Source organism: Ochotona princeps, chromosome 3, assembly GCF_030435755.1.
Source record: "Ochotona princeps isolate mOchPri1 chromosome 3, mOchPri1.hap1, whole genome shotgun sequence".
In the NCBI taxonomy this organism is placed as follows: Eukaryota; Metazoa; Chordata; class Mammalia; order Lagomorpha; family Ochotonidae; genus Ochotona; species Ochotona princeps.
In genome coordinates this window covers 33995241-34015717 of record NC_080834.1, presented here as the reverse complement: position 1 = coordinate 34015717, position 20477 = coordinate 33995241, and the positions used below count along the sequence as shown (strand labels likewise).

At 45.8% G+C, this 20477-nt stretch overlaps 2 protein-coding genes across 3 annotated transcripts in view; both read right to left on the bottom strand.

The window, feature by feature from the left end:
• Positions 1 to 187: 187 nt before the first annotated feature.
• Positions 188 to 14398, bottom strand: DONSON (DNA replication fork stabilization factor DONSON). The gene is made up of 10 exons (XM_004594197.3): positions 14046 to 14398; positions 13616 to 13696; positions 12335 to 12538; positions 9818 to 9996; positions 5091 to 5269; positions 4113 to 4191; positions 3902 to 4006; positions 2630 to 2828; positions 1350 to 1562; positions 188 to 947 (listed from the first exon to the last, which is right to left on the bottom strand). Exons 1-10 carry the CDS (start codon positions 14331 to 14333, stop codon positions 810 to 812), a joined length of 1665 nt encoding a protein of 554 aa, XP_004594254.2. The 5' UTR covers positions 14334 to 14398; the 3' UTR covers positions 188 to 809.
• Positions 14399 to 14836: 438 nt separating this feature from the next.
• Positions 14837 to 20477, bottom strand: part of CRYZL1 (crystallin zeta like 1) — a 46012-nt gene continuing 40371 nt past the window's right edge. Inside the window, exons 11-13 of one of the 2 annotated variants that reach the window (XM_058661692.1) lie at positions 19352 to 19457; positions 16186 to 16231; positions 14837 to 15089 (exon numbers count right to left, since the gene is read on the bottom strand). In XM_058661692.1, coding sequence (XP_058517675.1) covers positions 14990 to 15089; positions 16186 to 16231; positions 19352 to 19457 — 252 coding nt within the window. In that variant the 3' untranslated portion in view covers positions 14837 to 14989. Of the gene's footprint in view, positions 15090 to 16185; positions 16232 to 18980; positions 19458 to 20477 lie in introns of those variants that run through there. The other variant, XM_058661691.1, reaches the window with a different exon arrangement.

Here is a 20477-nt window from a genome sequence, read left to right as displayed (position 1 = left end):
AAAGTTTGTTAATTTTTAGGGTCTGATAGCGTATTTCATGCGTATTACAGTGGTATTCATATGCTATGTCTGAACTTTATTTTCAAAGCTTAAGGCCCAAATACAAACTTCTCTGGAACAATGTGGTGATTTATTTCTGGATTATAAACACATACTTTACTAAATGCTATTACTTCTTTACCCAATGCTTTTGGTTTCTAAACACTTTTATTTAAAAACAACAATTTGAAGCACACACAAGGACCTGTGAGACATTAAAGGGCGTAATGGGCGGCTGAACGTACTTTCTTTCCTGGTTGTTGGCACACACACAAACTACCCTTTGAGTTGACATGCATTCAAAATGACAGCTCAACATATTTTGAAAAGAGGAATTATCAATCAGCATCTGAGGTGCTAAAATAGAGGCATCAAGAGTCAGCTCAGTGGATGCTGTCTACAAGGTGAAGGAAGTGTACAGGAGAGCAGTGGTTTGCACTGAAGCCACTAGTGACATCGCTGCCACAACTTTAGTTGCCCCATTTGTAAGGAATTAATATGCTTTCTACTCAGTTGACAATTTAACAATTCTCAATGTTTAACTTACACTCAGAATCTGCAAATTCAGCAGCATAATAAAATATTGACTTCAAACCTCAATGCTATTGCCGGTGCATGTAGTAAAATTAACATCTATAAACATTTCTGTATTTTTAGCAAATCCTTAGTTTTCAAAAGTAATGTAAGGCCAAAGACATAAGAATCTTGAATTTCCTTGCTAGGTTGTTTTTGTTTTCCTCAAAGATTTCCTTTTAGGCTTACTTTGATGTTCAGGATTTCCAATTATAAATGTAGTTACTCATTTCCACATTCCGTAAAGATGATTTTCCCAGCAAAGGTATTTGACTAAGTTGGTCCACAGTCTTCGGATGCAACCCACAGTTTGCAAGCTCTTTATGAACCACCTCCTGTGGAAATTTGCATGCAAGTCAGTAAAACGTACATGAGTTTTTGAACATTCATGTAATAACAACATCAATAGAAGTTAGTCCATGACATTCTGCATTGACAAATTTCAAGTTGAACACACTGATGAATGCAGCGAATTTTGGAGGCCTTAGTTATCACCTCAATACCACTTTATTTTAGAAATGATTACAATCAAGCATGTGGTTTAGGATAGGAAAATCCAGTGAGTTTTAGGTCTGGAAAGCTGGTCAGTTACTGTTACTGGTTCAGCAGCTAGTTTCTTAAAATCTAGCCCAGAGAAATAAGTTAGATACATTCCAGTTGGCACATTGGAGCAACTGACAGTAGTTTCATAAGCTGCTCATTAGAAATGACTTCCTTCCTGGTCTTTGTCTCCTTACCTTCTGCAGCTCTTTGTCCGCGGGAAGGCAGATATTAAAAACAGCAGTTGGCTCGTGTGGGTATAGTCCTGCAGAGAAGGCTCCTCTTTGGGAAGATCTGAGCAGTGCAGTAACAGAATACAGAGCATGAGGCATGACAGGACCTGTGATCTCCAAACTAAATTGATCTTTGTATCCAGAAAGAGCTTGAGTTTTCACATTCACACTTCGTGCCTTCAAAAGAAAAAAAATGACAATCTCTTTCTCAAAACTGCTCATTTTCCTTTAGGCTTTCCATACAAAGGTATGGAGCAAAAGTACGTAGCAAGACATCACAGTAGTATCAGTGAAAACGAGCAAAATCTTGGTACCCACTATATAATGAGGGTTTCTGTTAAAGCATATCTTAGAGAAAATGAGTTTTTCCTATTTTGAGCCCTCTATAAAAAAAATGGGGGGCCAGCACGATAGTTTAGCGGTTAATGTCCTCACCTTGAACACGCCGGGATCCCATGTGGGTGCAGGTTCTAATCCCGGCGGCTCCACTACCCATCCAGCTCCATGCCTGTGCCCTGGGAATGCAGTTGAGGATGGCCCAAAGCCTTGGGACCCTGCCCCCGCATGGGAGACCTGGAAGAAGCTCCTGGCTTCGGACTTCCTCTCTGTGAATCTGACTTTCTGATAAAAATAAGTAAATCTTAAAAAAAAAAAAAAAAAGTTATGACCTTTCTGTCTCCTCCTCTCTGTAAATCTGCCTTTCTGCTTAAGAAAGACAAGTTCTGCCTAGCTCTAGCTTCCTGATAATGTACATCCCAAAGGCAACAGGTGATTTGTTCAGGAACTCGTGCTTGTTAGCCCTGTGGGAAATCGTTAGGGGATTCCTGACAGCTGGCTTCAGCTTTGTTCATCCATGATGGGCATTTGGCGAGGGAACCAGCAGGAAGAATATCTCTGCCCTTGCAAAAATGTGGTAGTATGGCATCATCCCTGTAGCACTGCTAGTTAAAAAAATCATCTGACAGAGTTCCAATTAAGAGTCCCAGTACCATTTCTGAAGCAGCAGCCTGCCAGTGTGCCTGGGAAAGCACTGAGAGATGGTGCAAAAACTAGGGGCCTTTCCACCTAGATGGGAAATCCTGGATGGCCAGTCCTGGTGGTACAAACCAACAAGGATGTGAACAGACGGATTGAAGAGCTCTCTCTTCCTCTATCACTCTCTCAAATAAATTTTTAAAAAACCAATTTATTTTATCAAAGTATCACAGATTGGAAAAGCAGGCTAGGTTTTTTTTCTTAATTACCTTTAGCATCTGCATTGTAGCCCCTCGGAAAGCTATAGGGGCTAACAGCGTTGGTGGCAGTCCTGCCTGTGGACCTGAGGTAGCAACTAAACTCTTGCAGTTGATCAAAAAATTGAGCAATGTAAAAGTGTTGATTCCTTTCACAAAAACAACAGACTCGGGTCTGTGATCCATCTGTACTTCATGCTTCTCTTTACGCCTGGCAATAAAAGTCAAGGAAATTGCAAACGCAGGTCCAAAATAAATGCCCAAAGTTGCCATAATTTTGAATCACCTGGGACTTTTTTTTTCTTAATAAAATTGAAATGTTCTTGTTACACCTCCTTCTTCACTGCAAATATGAGGTATGAATCAAAATAGTCAACATCTGCTAACCAAAATGAGTTTCTTCTTTAGACAGCGAAATACTTTCCCCAAAATGGGAATGTTTCATACACAAAATTCCAATCTTCTCATTTAAAAAAAAATGCAACAGTTCAGTTTGATTCCTAGGCAGTTATTACTATTTAATGTCGTAATGGGGAATTAGCCCTAACACAATTCTTAAGTTTATCCCCAAAGTCAGTCAGTCAAAAAGGGGCCAACACTGCAGCAGGTTACCCAGTGTTTGTGATGTCGGCTTCCCATCTGAGTGCTAGTTCAAATCTTGGCTTCTCTGATTCCAACCTAGCTTTCTGCAAATGCACATGAAAGGCAGAGGGTAGCACATAGTAGACATGGATAGGATCCCACAGAGTACTGGTTTGTGTCCCAGTTGCTCTGTTTCCCATCCAGCTCCCTGCATGCGGCCTGGGAAAACAGCAGAGGATGGCGTAAAGCCTTGGGACCCTGCACCTGCTTGGGAGACCGGGAAAGAAGTTCCTGGCTTTGGCTTTGGATCGGTCTAGCTCTGGCTGTTGAGGCCATTTGTGCAGTAAATCAGCAGACGGAAGCTCTTCGTCTCTGTCTCTTCTCTGTATATCTGCTTTTCCAATAAAAAATATATATATAGTAAACCAGCAAATGGAAGTTATTATTTTCTCTGCTTTCCAACGTTACAAAGGAAGGGACAGATTTTCCTTTGCGGATTAGATTCCCCAGATGGCTGTAAAAGCCTATGCTGGGCCAGACTGAAGCCAGGATCCAGAAACTTCTTCTGGGCTTTCATGTGTGCGCAGAGACCCAAATGTGTGCTGCAGAACCCGGTGCATTTAAAAAGACCACAAAAACAGTCCATTTAAAACTTCTAACTTAAAGCAGATTACTTTTGACTAACAGTAACTGAAAGGATACAGCTTGATGGACAGTGTGTCTGGCTTTTTAATTTTATCTTGCACACCCATTTCTTCCAGCCAGGAAAAGCTTTCTTCTTCATCCTCATCACTCACTGCTTGCTCCCTAGGAAATAGTTAAGAGTTTCCAATTCACAACCTGCCACTTTACAAATCCCTTTCACTGAACCTCCAAGTTAATGGATATTCAAAAGGTTATTTTAATCACATACTCCACATGTCCGAAGCTTGTTCCAGAGGCTTCCTTCTTTTGTTCATTTTCTTTAATTAAAGGAAGAGAAAATTCAATACCTACAATGATAAAAGAAACATGCAGTTCAGTTTTTCTCAGAAGTATTTAACTAGTATGTTTTGCTTTTCAAATGAATCAAAGTTTAAATACAGGACTGGTATGTGGCGTAGAAAGTTAAGCTTCTGCCTGCAGCACTGGCATCCCACGTGGGCACCAAGGCCTGGCTTCTCCACCTCTGATCCAGCTTTTAGTCTGGGAAAGCAGAGGAGGAGGGCCACAATGCCAGGCCTCAGTTCTCATATGGTAGGCCTGGAAGGGGCGCCAGGATGCTGGCTTCTACCTGGCCCAGCCCTGGTTATTATGACCATCTAGGGAATGAGCCAGTAGATGAAGCTCTCTCTGTAACCTAATTTTGTTTTTCAAATCAAAAGACATAAATCCAAAAACAAACAAAAACTCAAAACCACAAAGAAAAAAAAAGTTGAGGGGCTGGCAAAGTGGCATAGCCAGCTAATCCTCTGCCTGCTGTGCTGCCATCCCATTTAGATGTCATTTTGTGTCATGGCTGTTGTACTTCCGATCTAGCTCTCTGCTTATGGCCCAGGAAAGCAGCAGAGGAGTGAATCAGCAGATAAAAGGTCTCTGTTACTTCTTTTGAATAAGTAAATCAGGAAAAGAATAGGGTAAGTTATTTGTATTACAGAAGAATTTTAGGAAGCGTATATTCACATAGGAAGTTTTTAATACATTATGCATTTTACTCTGGAATCAGAAAAGGGAACACCATTAACTTAATGCTACCTGTAAGCAATAGGTTAAGTGATTACACAGGGTAGTGGTGTGGGAAATGAAGAAATACACATTTCTAAAAATAACAACTTACAAAGACAATTCAAGTGTTAGTTTTTAAGGTAAGTGCCAACTGTAATAAAGCATCACTTTCAACCTGAACATTTACCTTCATTTTTCATAGCTTCTCTCAATCCTCTGGTTGTGGGTGATATGAGAGCTGTGATGGCATCATTTCCTGCCAATCCTGCTGCTCGAAACAGGACAGTAAACTGATAGGTACAAACGTAGAAATAGGGGCAGAGCTTGGTTTTCAGTAGATTATACAGAGAAGTAAAGCTTACGGACCTGTCAAGCAAAACAATTTTTAGATATCATTAAACATTTAACATTTACACTTTTATATAAACTAGCTCCACCATTACCTGGTTTGAGATAAAACACAAACATTTCAGATTCTGGTTTTTAATTTTCAACTGCACATAATTTGGCTTTGAATAACAAATTCGTAGTAAAAACATGCTGATAAATTCTCAACATTTTAGTTAAGGATTTAAAACTTAGACACTAAGCATTTCTTTCTGCATAATTGATAATCGGTTGACATTCTCTAGGAATGCTACTGATGAGAAACTGGTTAGCCACTGATGAGAATATTAAAGAATGATAGCTGAGGGCCCGGCGGCGTGGCCTAGCGGCTAAAGTCCTCGCCTTGAAAGCCCCGGGATCCCATATGGGCGCCGGTTCTAATCCCGGCAGCTCCACTTCCCATCCAGCTCCCTGCTTGTGGCCTGGGAAAGCAGTTGAGGACGGCCCAATGCATTGGGACACTGCACCCGCGTGGGAGACCTGGAAGAGGTTCCAGGTTCCCGGCATCGGATCGGCGCGCACCGGCCCGTTGCGGCTCACTTGGGGAGTGAATCATCGGATGGAAGATCTTCCTCTCTGTCTCTCCTCCTCTCTGTATATCTGTCTGTAATAAAATGAATAAATCTTTAAAAAAAAAAAAAAAAGAATGATAGCTGAGGCTGGTGCCAGGGCGTAGGAGGCTAATCCCTTACTGGCAGCACCAGCACCCCACAGGGTAAGTCTCAGATACTCCACTTCCAATCCACGTACCTGTTTTATTGGAAAGGCAGACTTAAAAGAGAGAAAGAGCTTCCATCAACTGGTTCAGTCCCCAAATGACCGCAATGGCCAGAGCTGAGCCCATCTGAAGCCAGGAGCAACATGCACGCTTAAGGAACACATCTGGCAAGTCTGCACAACAGCCTAGTGGCTCAATTCTCAACTTGCATGTGATGGGATCCTGTATGGGCGCTGGCTTGTTTCATGATTGCTCCACTTCTTTTCCAAAAAACAAACAAACAAAACAACCCACACACATTTGGGGGCCCGGTCTCAACTGGCTAATCCTTCCCCTTCAAGCACAAGCATTCCATGGATGCTCACTGGTATCCTGACTGCTCCACTTCCCATCCAGCTCCCTGCTTGTGGCCTGGGAAAGCAGTTGAGGACAGCCCAAAGCCTTGGGACCCTGCTCCCGTGTGGGAGACCTGGAAGAAGTTCCTAGCTCCTGGCTTTGGATTGACGCAACACTGCCCGTTGTGGCCACTTGGGGAGTGAATCATCAGACGAAAGATCTTCCTCTGTCTCTCCTCCTCTCTGTACATCTGCCTTTCCAATAAAATAAATAAATCTTTAAAATAAATAAATAAATACATCGTAAACAAACAAAACCCCACACCTGGGGCCAGCACAGCAAGTTAATTCTCTTTCAGTGGTGCCAGTATGGTGCATGTATGCCAGTTCTTTTCTCATCTGCTCCACTTCCCACCCAGCTCCATGTTGACGGTTGAAGTTCTTGCAACCCCACACCCATGTGAGACCCAGAAGCAGGTTTTGAAATGGCTCAGCTCCATACTCCATTGTAGCCATTTGGAGAGTGAACCAGCAGAAGATGATCTCTTTCTTTCTCTGTGTGACTTTGCTTTAAAAAAGAAAAACGAAAAAAAACTCTTGAAAGAAACGCTCTCTGGGGGCGGTGCTGTGCACAGCTGGCAAATGGTCCCTACAGTATGAGCATCACACATGGGCACAGCTGCACTGTTTTACCTCAGAAGCTTCCTACTAACGGGTCTGCACAAACAGCACGAGATGTCCAAGTGCTTGGGCCCTGCACTTAAAGAGACCTAGATGAAGCTCCTGGCTCCTGCTGTGGTCTGGCCCAGCCCTGGCCTTTATGGAATGTTCTAGAAAACAGATGGCATTTCTCTTTGTAATTACTTTCCCAATAAAAAAAAATTGTGTCTTACAGATTCACGGACTATTTATTTATATTACACAATTAGATATAGTGAATAAAAGTAACAGAACTCATTCAATGACTCGTAGATCACACAGTGGCATCATTATCTTCAAGGTTCTTGATTTTCATTTCTTCAGCTACACGTTAGTCATTTAATAGCATGTTGTTTAACTTCTTGGTGTTGTTAATTTCTTTTTTCTTCCTGATGTTGATTTTGTTTTGTGGCTCTTCACTTAAGGGGATGTATAGTAGCTGTGTAATGGAGACTGTCATATCTAGTAACATGTCATTTAACTTCATGGCATTGCAAATTTCTATTTTTCTTTTCATTGTTGATTTTGTATCACGACTTTTCATTTAAGGGGATGTATAGTAGCTGTGTAATGGAGACTAACATTCAGATGTGAGGATGCAGTGTGGTATGCATTTCTGCTTCCAGACAAAGATGGACTTAAAATGAAACTGTTTGGGCCCAGCAGCGTGGCCTAGCGGCTAAAGTCCTCGCCTTGAAAGCCCCGGGATCCCATATGGGCGCCGGTTCTAATCCCGGCAGCTCCACTTTCCATCCAGCTCCCTGCTTGTGGCCTGGGAAAGCAGTCGAGGACGGCCCAATGCATTGGGACCCTGCACCCGCGTGGGAGACCTGGAGGAGGTTCCTGGTTCCTGGCTTCGGATCGGCGCGCACCAGCTGTTGTGGCTCACTTGGGGAGTGAATCATCGGATGGAAGATCTTCCTCTCTGTCTCTCCTCTCTGTATATCTGACTTTGTAATAAAATAAATAAATTAATTAATTAAAAAAAAAATAAATGAAACTGTTCACTATATCTTGACAATAGGATTCTGGACTCTCTGCCATTGTCCATGCCCGCAATGATGGACATATTACTGAGTATGAAGAACTATATGTTAGTAATAATACAGAGGAACAGGGGGGAGGGAACTGGGGAGGGGATAAGGGAATATGAAACTGTCCTATAAAATCATAACAACAATAATAAAATATATTAAAAAAAGTAACAGAAAGGTAAAAAGTTTAAATGTTGGTGAACTGTTTTAATCAAAAGATTATAGAGATCCTTATGTTTAAGTAGAACAAATAATGAAAGTCTTGGTAATATGCCAATTACACTATTCACTTCTTTCCCAAGCTAAAAAAAAAAATAGCGGGCAGGAAATGTAAACTCTTAAGAGTATTAGGGCCCGGCAGCGTGGCCTAGCGGCTAAAGTCCTCGCCTTGAAAGCCTCGGGATCCCATATGGGCGCCGGTTCTAATCCCAGCAGCTCCACTTCCCATCCAGCTCCCTGCTTGTGGCCTGGGAAAGCAGTCGGGGATGGCCCAAGGCATTGGGACCCTGCACCCGCGTGGGAGACCTGGAGGAGGTTCCTGGTTCCCGGCTTCGGATCGGCGCAGCACCGGCCATTGCGGTCACTTGGGGAGTGAATCATCGGACGGAAGATCTTCCTCTCTGTCTCTCCTCCTCTCTGTATATCTGACTTTGTAATAAAAATAAATAAATCTTTAAAAAAAAAATAGGGATGTGCTCTCATTTATTTTTTAGAAGACTTACATATTCATTTAAAAGGCGCAATTCACAGAGAGGGTGACAGATAAAGAGATCTTTCATTGGCTGGTTTACTCTCCAAATGATTGCAAACCCAAGAGTTGGGCTGGTCTGGAGCCAAGAACAACTTCTGGATCTCCTATGTGAGTATGGATACCGAAGGAATTGGGCCACCTTCTACTGCTTTCCCATGCACGTTCACAGGAAGTTGGATTGGAAGTGGAGCAGCAGGACTCAACCTGTCGCCCACAGGGGATGCTGGCCCTACACATGGGACCCACAGGGGCTCCAGGGACAGCTGGTGGCCACAGGGGATGCTGACCCTGCATGTGGTGCCCAAAGGGGATGCTGACCCTGCACTTGGTGCCCAAAGGAGATGCTGACTCTGCACGTGGTGTCCAAAGGGGAGGCTGGCCCTGTACGTGGTGTCCAAAGGGGATGCTGGCCCTGCACTTGGTGCCCAAAGGAGATGCTGACTCTGCACGTGGTGTCCAAAGGGGAGGCTGGCCCTGTACGTGGTGTCCAAAGGGGAAGGCTGGCCCTGCACTTGGTGCCCACAGGGGAGGCTGGTCCCACACATGGTGCTCACAGGGGATGCTGGCCCTGCATGTGGTGCCCAAAGGGGATGCTGGCCCTGCATGTGGTGCCCAAAGGGGATGCTGGCCCTCCATGTGGTACCCAAAGGGGATGCTGGCCCTGCACTTGGTGTCCACAGGGGACGCTGGCCCTGCACGTGGTGCCCAAAGGGGAGGCTGGCCCTGCACTTGGCACCAACAGGGGATGCTGGCCCTGCATGTAGTGCCCACAGGGGATGCTGGCTTTGCATGTGGTGGTTCTGCATACTGTGCCACAGTGCCAGTTCTGAACATTCTTAATTAGGATGTTGGTTATGCTATGATCAGAGAGCAAAAAGCCATTTCTCTACAGTTACATGTATTTCATGGTACATACAGGATATCTGAACATAATGTTAAAAAAAGCAGAATTCCCTACTAGGTTGCAGATTTTGACTTTACACGTCTTACCAGTCACTCATTGAGATGTGCTGCAGAGTCTCATCATTTGCCCATGGATTCACTTTTCCAGTCATTTTCCTATCTGCCCCAATCCGGGGGAACATGGGGAGCCAGGACACGGCAGGGTGGAGCCAGTAGACAAGGCTCTGCTGGAAGGCACAACGCAGCTCAGTGCATAGCTTAGGGTCCTGAAACGCAGAGGTGGTCATCGGTGACTTCCTTAAGAGGAGCTGAACACATTACCCACTTATAGACCCTACCACAGGTCTATGGGAGTGCTGACAGGGCTTTACCCTTTTAGGAAAATCATTCTGGCTAGTAAATACAGCTGTCCAACCATGTACCAAAGGCACACTTACTCCTAGATGGAAAGCCCTTGGTGCTAGTATCCTTACCAAGAGTAACTTCTGGGGCTACAGGCATGGTGTAGCAGGCTATGTCTCTGCCTGCTGCACTGGTATCCCTTATGGGTGCTGGTTCAAGTCCTGCAGCTCCACTTCCCATCCAGCTCTCTGCTGAAAGCCTAAGTTCCAGGACCTTGCACTCACATGGAGACCCAGGAGAAGCTTCTGGTTTTGGCTCCGTTCAGCTCTGGCCACTGTGGCCATTTGGGGAGTGAACTAGCAGATGGAAGATCTGTGTCTTTCCTACTCTAACTCTGCCTTTCAAACAAGAATACTTTTTAAAGTCCTCACCTTGAACATGCCGGGATCCCATATGGGCACCGGTTCTAATCCCAGCAGCTCCACTTCCCATCCAGCTCCCTGCTTGTGGCCTGGGAAAGCAGTGGAGAATAGCCCAAAGCCTTGGGACCCTGCACCCACATGGGAGACCCGGAGGAGGTTCCTGGTTCCTGGCTTTGGATCCATGCAGCACTGCCAGTTGCGGTCACTTGGGGAGTGAATCATTGAATGGAAGATCTTCCTCTCTGTCTCTCCTCCTCTCTGTATATCTGACTTTGTAATAAAAATAAACAAAGCTTTAAATAATAACTATCTGTTTAGCATACATGTCTCTGTGTGTGTGTGTGTGTACACACAAATGTTTCAAAGGTAACATTTGGCTCTGTGGTTAAGTCTCTGCTTGGAATGGCCAAATCCTCACATTCAAGTGACTGGATCAGAATCCCAGCCACCCCTGACTCCAGCTTCCTGCTAATGTCACCCTGTGCTGTAGCAGACACTGGCCGAGTCAGTGGGTCCCTGCCTCCAACACGGCAACTAGTTTCAGGCTGGTCTGCTCCAGCATGTTGCAGGCATTTGCAGAGTGAACTAACACATGATAAACCTTTCTGTCCTCCAAATAAAATAAAAAGTAACCAAGAAACATCAATAACGCAATTGCAAATGATCCTGATTTATCAAAAAGAGAAACCAAAGCATTTTTAGCAATTCATTTTAACCTGCTTTGGATGAGATGCTTAAAAAGTAATCCAACTGTATTTCTTTAAAATACCCTAGAATTTATTAATTCTAATAAAAGTTACCAGACCACTAACCAGATAGCAAATACTCTACTATGTAAGAAAACCCCATGTAAGGGTCTGGAGCAGTAGCCTAGTGGCTAAAGTCCTGGCCTTCCACCCACCAGGATCGCATATAGGCACCACTTTGTATCCCTGCTGTTCCACTTCCCAATCAACTCCCTGCTTATGACCTGAGAAAGTAGTTGAGTACGGCCCAAAGCCTTGGGATCCGCACCCGTGTGGGAGACTTGGAGGAAACTCTTGGCTTCAGCTCGGCGCAGCTCAGACTGTTGCAGCCATTTGGGGAGTGACCAGTGGCTGGAGAATTTTTCTTCCCTCCCTTCACTCTGCAAATCTGACTCTCCACTAAAAACAGATCTTAAAAATAGGTATATACATATATGTACATATATGTATATGAAAATCTACCTGGTTCCTGTATGTTTAAACTCACTTGCACTTCATCCCTTTTCCAAATGCCTTAGAACAGAAAGGTTTCCTTATATTCTTCAGAGAAAGACAGAGATCTTTCATCAACTGGTTTATTCCCTAAATGGTAGAACGAGCCAGGATGGGGCCAGGCTGAAAATCAGGAGCCTAGAGCTCCTTCCAAGTCTTTGCAAGGGTGCAAGGACCCAAGCATTTTAGCCATCTGCCAAGGCTTTCCCAGGAGCGTTACAAGGAGCAGGACTGGAAGTGGAGAAGTTGGCAGGCAAGAATTCTACCACTGAACCACCCATGCTGGAAGTGGAGAAGTTGGGAACTGAACCAGCACCCACATCGGAGTGGCATTCCAGGGGGTGGATTTACTTACTAAGCCACAACGCTGGCCACAGAAGAAGAAAAGGTTTGGGTCAAGCAATTCTTGTTTGCAACATTAATTTTTATGCCAGGCTTCTCAATGTAATGTCCAATTACTTAATTTGACAAAAGCTATGTGAAAGTGTCATTTGGGATAAACATACTTTCCCAAGTGTGTCTGCCATTACCTATCAGAAATAAAAACTGCTGATGTATTTGCTTTGTTACTTTAGAACACAGGTTCATTACATTAGAATTACCTGTATGCTCTGAGGCAGAGCAACCTGTGCTGCTCGACAGTGCTGGACAAGGCCCTGAGCTTCCTCCTGTGCTTTCAAATGGTCGGCCCAGGTGAAGGGTTGAGGAGAGGTGAAGAGGAGTCGAGTTTTGATACTCCAGTCCACAGGTAACTCCGCACTGTCTGTGGATGGACTATCAGATTTGGAGAGGGACACTTGAGGAGTCTTGCAGAAAACAAAGAACACCAAAGTTTGACAGTGTATCAGAGAAAACCCTTCACTCTCAACTATTCATTACTGTCATCATGATCACTAAATAAAAGTATGACTTAAAATAAGCCACACACTATGAAAAGTTTTTCTTTACTGTAAGAAACAATCTGCAAGGTGCGGAAAGCACTACGCTCAGCTATGTAGTGGTGACCTCCAAGATGGTGGAATTTGCTGTGGGGGAGGAAGGGAGTGTGGGGGTGCAGTGGGCTGTGTTTATGTGTGTTGTAGAGCGGGTGGTGTGTATTGTAGTGGGTTGGGGTGTGTGTGTGTTGTAGTGGGGGAGATGGGGTGTGTGCGTTATAGCTGGGGTGGTGTGGTGAGTTGTAATGGGGATGGAGTGGGGTGTGTGTGTGTGTGTGTAGCAAGGTGGAGTGGTGTGGTGTGTGTGTTGTAGCAGGGGTAGGGTCAGGTGGTATGGTGTGTGTGTGTATGCTCTAGTCACAAAGGTGCAGATGCACTCAGCAGTGTACACAGGTCCCTGCAGTACCTAGAGCCTACTCATCACTGTGAGCCTCTGAAAGTCCAAAAACAAAGCAGTCCCTCTTGCCCACCACATTTAAGGAGCATTTCCTGTGCTCCCTTCACTTCCTCCACTGCCCTTGAGTCCATCTTTTCCACCTTACATTCTTTGAGGTGACACCAGCACAACTATGAGGCAAGGAGCGACTTTCTCTAACAGACCACATGAAAGAAGGCAGAGCCTGTTCCCAACAGGCAACTATGCATTGATCACACTCAACAAAACACAAGTGCCTGGGGAAGGGATCAGGCCCAGTGCTGGATGGGTGGGCAGGGAGGATGAGCCTGAGGGTTCCATCAGCCAAGCCTGGAGGGTCTGGCTCTGAGCACGGGCACCAAGTCATTTCCAGGGTTCCAGGAAAAACACAACTGCTATGCGCACATCAGTCGTCGGGGGTGGGCGCAGCGCCCCAACCGTGCTAGCCAGGACCACTCCCAAGACTGCGACTAACCCTTCCAAGCGAAGTACCTGCACACACACACAACCACACAACCACGGACAGGCGTTACCTGGGGAAATCCAGTCAGAGCTGCTCTCTCAGGACTCATCTCATTCCACTGCAAGTCATTTTCTTGGATAGACTCTAAAATCTAAAAAAATTCTTTTAAAACTTAAATCCTGAAGCTTGTTAGGAATACGTACACAGCCTGGCCTAAGCATACAGTGCACCCCAATCCACAGCCCTTACGTCCATCACCTGGATGAACCTTCAGGATCCGGGACTTTAATCACTGACGTGCAAACCGAAAGACCCCACAGAATTCGGGGAACCAAATCGGGGTCAATGCGGGCCCCCGGCACCCGACAACGACGGCCAACGCGTCAGAGAACAGAGTTCACGCCTCAGGGCGGGAAGGCAGGCTCCGGCCGTCTCCCCACTTCTCTGCAGGCCGCGGGCCGGCCAGGCGGGGTGTCCCAGGCCGGGGCGCCCACACTCACCCGCTGCGGCGCCTCGTCCGGGGGCTCCGCGGCCACGCGTGGCCGGTTGTCGAGGCGGGCGAAGGGGTTCCTGCGGGCCGCGGCTGGGCAGCCGCTTCGGCCCGGGGCGGCGGGGAAGGGGCGCAGGGGCAGCCCGGCGGCCAGGGCGGCGCGGCGCGGGGCCGGCTCGGGCAGCGCAGAGGACGGGGCGGCAGCATCGCCGCGACTCCGGGCCCTCTTCCGCCGCAGCCGCAGCGTCTCCGGAGGCTTCTTGAAGCTGGGCGAGTAGCCCGGCACGGACACCGCCATGGCCGGCGCCTGAGGGGCCGCTCGCCCGGCCGCCCGCAGCCACTTCCCGCGCGCGCCGGCCCCGCCCCCGGCGGCACGCGGAGCATGCGCGGCCGGCCGCGGCCAGGTGCCGCCCAGGCGCACGCGCGCCCTCGCACGGGGTGCGCGCCCCTCCGGGGGCGGGGAGCCCGGCAGTGCGGGCGTGCCGGGGGCGCGCGGGGACAGGCGGGGACAGGCGGCGCCGGGGGCGGGCGGGATCCCCCAGGAGAGAGCGCGCAGCTCCCCCCAGCGCCCAACCCGCACACGCTCTCCTGTTGGATCCAGGGAAACCGGGCTGAATGCGTGTTGGAAAGCACAGCATTTAACAGCGCGTGGGATATTTTCAAGGCTTGAAAAGATACAAAAACGGTAACTAAAATGGATCGCAGAATATTCTCTTCGGAAGCTAATGATAAAAACATCTCAACCAGTTGAACAATCATTTTTCAAAGACTTTTCAAATCTGCCAAAAAAAAAACAAAACTGCGTGTTTTGCGTTAAGATAGCGAGAGGGCAGGTCTAAGGATGGAGCCACTTGCTTTTATGGTCTTTGATTGGTGCCAACCAGTTCCAAGGAAGACTCTGGCTTCAGACACTAGCACGGCTTCATCCACCTGAGGCCTCAGAAACAAGAAAAATTAAAACTGAACAACTTGCTTTTTCCTTCCTTGAGTTTGCTGAACAACTTCCATGGAGACTTTGGCCTCAAAGAGTGGGACTGGCTCTTCTAGTTGCGGTCTGAGGAAGAAGAAAAGGATTGGAAATGGTGACTTTAGTTGTTGGTACTATACAAGGGCTGCTTCAAATAAGCTTGACAGTAATCTCCCCTGCTGAAGTGGAAAGCAAGCTCTGCTGGGAGGCTTTCCCAGCTCAAGGTGTTCAAGACTGGGGCCAGTGCTATGGCTCAGTGTGTTAAGCCTCCACCTGCCAGGCATCTCATATGAATGCCTGCTGCTCCTCTTCAGATCTAGCTCCCTGCTAATGTGCTCAGGGCAGCAGTGGGAGATGGGCCAGGGCCTTGGGCCCCTGCATCCACATGCAGGGAGTGCTGGGTTCCTGGCTTCATCCTGGTACAGTCCTGACATGGTGTCCATCTGGGGAATGAACCAGCAGATGGGAGATGTCGCTTCTCCTTTTCTCTGTAACTTTGCCTTTCAAATAAATAATCTTTTAAAAATATAAGAAAAAAAAATCACTGCTTTGATAATTGATAAACTAAACAAATTCAATTCAAAATGTACAGTTTTCAAACTACTGGTTATTTCGTATTGCCATGGAAAACCTGCTGAGGAAAAGCAAAGGTGAAATACATTATGGAATGTAGGAAGCAAGACTCACAAGCCATTTCCATCTTTGGGAACTAGATAAACAGAACAATAGTAATAAGCAATTATTTATCTAAGCAAAGTACTAAAGGGTTTGCACTTGTGGTATTGCCTGGAAAGCGGCTGCTTTCGATGTCGGCCTCCCATGCCGCAGTGCTGGTGTGCATTCCAGTAACTCCTCTAGCAACCCAGCACCCTGCTAGTGCTCCTGGAGGGCAGTGGAGGATGGCCCAAGGCAGCGCCTGGCAGACTCTGCTCCTGGCTCCGGCCTGGCCCAGCCCCAGCACTGCGGCCACTGCCAAGTGAAGCAGCTGGCTCCTTTCTCGTCCCTTCTTACTCTCTACTCTGCTTTTCATATATGTAAATCTGTTTTTTAAAAAAATAACTGAATAATACAAGTTGGAAGCGTCAGAAGTATTGTAAATGTTGAAGCAAAAGTGCAAATGCCAATCTTACTGTCTTGGGAACACACAGTGAACAAGAGCAGTGACTTGGCTCCTTCAGCATACCTAAAAACACCAGCTGACAGCTTCTCCATCACATCCCTTAAGATACGTAGCTGCAAGTATTGTCAAGGTGCCATTATGAAGGGGAGACAATTAAACCATTTGATATGCAAATGCTTAGTAGGTTTCCTTTGCTTCCTCTCCCCCCAATGTTTTATTCTCTCAGAAATTCAAAATGTTGTTAAAGAAATTCTGTAAGCTGTCAAGTTTAGTTCTGTAAGCTGTCAGGTAATAGGGTGCAGCTTGGGATCCCTACAGGCTCCGTGAGAACGCTTGGGTTTGTGTCCTTGCCACTTCGGATGCACTTCCCTGTAGCATGCATCCAGGCAAGCAGAGGTGAGGGCTCAGGGCAGGAAGCCCAGCCACCCCAGGGCAGGCCTGGAGGGAGGCCCAGGGTCCAGACTCCATCCTGGCCTCGCTGGCATGGGCATCTGGGGAGTGAGAGAGCCAGTACATACAAGACGTCTGTATGTATTGCCCTCTTTCAAATAAAAATTAAAAATTAGAAAAAACAAGACAATGATTTGAGATATAACAGAGCCTACCTTTCTAAAGACGTGATGGCTGCGACAAGCCTAGTGCCTGTGCTAAGTGATACCACCACTGTATCAATGGCTGACAAGAAAATACTGTTTTTTTAACTTCTGCACAATGTACAGCACTTTGGTTAAAAGTAAGTTTAGTGTTTCACTTGTCTCAACTACATATACAATTAATGATTTGTATGTTATCTGGCTCAAAAGTTCTTGCACAAAAGTGTATTTCTGGAGCTCGGAAGCGTGGCCTAGTGGCTAAGGTCCTCGCCTTGATCCCATATGGCCGCTGGTTCTAATCCCGGCAGCTCCACTTTCTCTCTGTCTCTCCTCCTCTCAGTATATCTGACTTTGTAATAAAAATAAAATAAATCTTAAAAAAAAAAGTGTATTTCTGTATGAAAGTGATATAAAAATCAAGAAAAAATTAGTGCTGGTAATTTATTTGACATTATATGAGGAACAATAAGCTGTGTTCCAGATGTTTACAGCATGGAATCCATTATCTGGAACAAGCAGCAACTAGCTAGTGTGTGAAGTGACTAGGAAATTACACAACTCAGGATGAAGGTCTAATTCAGCTCTTTGAAAATGCAAATCAGACCATAATTTTGTTAAAGATTTGTTTGTTTTTATTAGAAAGTCAAATTCACAGAGATGTGAGACAGAGGGAAAGATCTTCGTCTGCTGGTTCACCTCTAAAGCGGCTGTAACACTCAGGGCTGAGTGGATCCAAAGCCAGGAGCCAGGAGCTTCTTCCGGGTCTTCCAAGTGTTCAGGGTCCCAAGGCTTTGGGCCATCCTCTGCTGCTTTCCCAGGCCACAAGCAGGGAGCTGGATGGGAAGTGGAGCAGTCAGGATATAAACTGGTTCCTATATGGGATCCCAGAGCACGCAAGGCAAGACTTCACCCACTAGGTTACCATGCTGGGCTCAAACATAATTTTTTTTTTTTTTTTTTTTTTTAAGAATATACAGTGGGGGGCTCGGCAGCGTGGCCTAGTGGCTAAGGTCCTCACCTTGATCCCATATGGCCGCTGGTTCTAATCCCGGCAGCTCCACTTCCTCTCTGTCTCTCCTCCTCTCAGTATATCTGATTTTGTAATAAAAATAAAATAAATCTTTAAAAAAAAAAAAAGAATATACAGTGGGGTTATTGATGTGGTATTGTGGCTAAAATTTGCTCTTCTATATCGCTGGCATGCCATATGGGTGACAGTTCAAGTCCCAGCTGCTCCACTTTCTTTTTTTTTATGTGTGTATGTGCCAATGCCCTTCATGATGGGGATTATGTGTTGGCAAATTTGTTCCATAGAAAACATACTAAGTGGAAAACCCAGTGGATAGAGCAAGCTAGTGAGCATCTTAGCTCAGCAACAGTGCGAGTGCTGCTTGTCTTTCTCCTGTCCACACTCCTGTGCGGGGCTGAGGCTGCTGCTGCTGCCCCGCATCCCCGCAGTGCTAGACCGCATAAGCCTGAGTGGGAGAGGATCCCAGGGGCGGTTTCTACTGAACTAGGTGTGTTTCGTACCAGCTTGGGCCTTGGCAGTCATCTAAGGGACTGAACCCGTGGATGGAGGGTCTGTCAGTCACCCTGCCTTCCCAATAAAGTTTTAAAGTTTCAAATTTTTAAAAATTTAAAAGGGAAATCATCAAAATACCTTAAACTCAACACTAACTATATGAAGTTTCAAAATTTCCTAAAAACTTAACAGCTGCAACATAATAACTACCTTTTACTATTTTTAGGCTTTGGATCAAGTCTGTTGTTTATCCTAGGGGGACAGGCCTGTATACATGTCACACACACAAAAGTCTTCAAAAAGACTTCATGGAAAATACTACTGTAGTAATATGAAGGAAATAGTGGTGGTGGGGAAATGGAGGGGAGAAAAGGACAGGGTGGAATCCCTATATCTGCAAAACTGTATTATGGAAAACAGGAAAAATAATTTTTAAAAATGTATCACATGGGGCCTGGCATGGTAGCCGAGCGGCTAAAGTCCTCGCCTTGCACGCGCCGGGATCCCATATGGGCGCTGGTTTTAATCTCAGCGGCCCCACTTCCCATCCAGCTCCCTGCTTGTGCCCTGAAGAAAGCAGTAGAGGATGGCCCAAAGCCTTGGCACCCTGCACCTGCGTGGGAGACTCGGGAGAGACTCTTGGTTCCTGGTTTCGGATGAGCTCAGCTCCGTCCATTGTGGCTGCTTGGGGAGTGAATCAGCACACAGAAGATCTTTCTCTCTGCCTCCTTCTTTGTGTATCTGACTTTCTAATAAAGATAAATAAATCTTTAGAAAATACATCATATGAAAAAACTGCACATAGTTTAAAATAGTTTTTGGAATGAAATAAACTTTTCTTCTAATTGTATTTTCCTATGAATTTTTGGACACACGCTCATGCACTCACTTTACTCTGCTTTAGGTTTCTTCACCTGGGAGAAATGGATAACAATACTAGTGTTTCGACTTCACAGAGCTGTTTGAATGCATAAATGGAATTATGTGGCCTTGGAAACTGCATGCCCAATTGATGAACACCAACTGTTATTTCTTATCATAATGAAAGAAGTTAAGCATGAAGTACCAGTTAAATTCCATTCCAGACACTCAACTCAGTAATCAGAAAGGATATAAAGGTACTTCCCCTGCTGTACGTTGGACAAATTCCAGACTTCATCATTGAGGAAAGCCACAGTTGCTCCTTTGAGGAAAAGGCACCGACTATCCGGAGGATCGAGCTGGGGGAAGAAGCAGTGACTGTCACTACTGTGAGCTCAATGGCAGAGGGACAATGCAGCTACCAACACGTCTACACAAATCAACGGGTAGACCTCAAACAATGAACACACAAATCTTTTTTCTTTTTTAAAGTTGTTTTTGTTTTTATTTGAAAGACAGAGTTAAAGAAAAAGAAGGAGAGAGAGAATTTTCCACCATTGGCTTATACCCAAAATGGCTGAAATGTTCTGAAGACAGGAACACCTTCTGGGTCTCCCAATGGATGTAGAAACCCAAGGACTTGGCCAGCCTCTGCTGCTTTCCCAGGTCATCATCAGGGAGCTAGATCCGAAGTGCAGCAGTGAGCCTGGGGCAGCAGCTTAGCAGCTAAAGTCTCGCCTTGCATGCACCAGGATCCCATATTGCTGCCGGTTCGTGTTCTGGTGGCCCCACTACTCTTCCAGTTCCCTGCTTGTGGCCTGGGAAAGCAGTTGAGGATGGCCCAAAGCCTTGGCACCCTGCACCCAAGTAGAGACCCAGAAGAGGCTCCTGGCTCCTGGCTTTGGCTTGGCTCAGCTCTGATCGTTGTGGTCACTTGGGGAGTGCATCAGAAATGGAAGATCTTCCTCTCTGTCTGTCTGTCTCTCCTCTCTGTATATATCTGACTTGCCAATAAAAAAAAAGTGAAGCAGCTAGGACTTGAATTGGTGCTTATATGGGATTCTGGTGGTGTAGGCAGCAGCTTAACTTGCTACACTACTGTGTTTGCTCCAATAAGTAACTTAAAGAAGAACACAGAAACTGAGTTTTCCATTTCATGGTCCAAAATGAAGAGCTAATCTAGAATCCTAATGATGCTGTAGTAGGGGTTTATGCCATTACTTACCAGTCACTTTCAATGAGGATGTTGGAAAATTAACTTTCATATATGAAAGAATATTACATATATACCTGTGATAGAAAGCATACTTTTAATTGATATATTGATACTCATATATGATATGAAAAATTGTGGGGCCTTTACCATGGCATTGTATCCA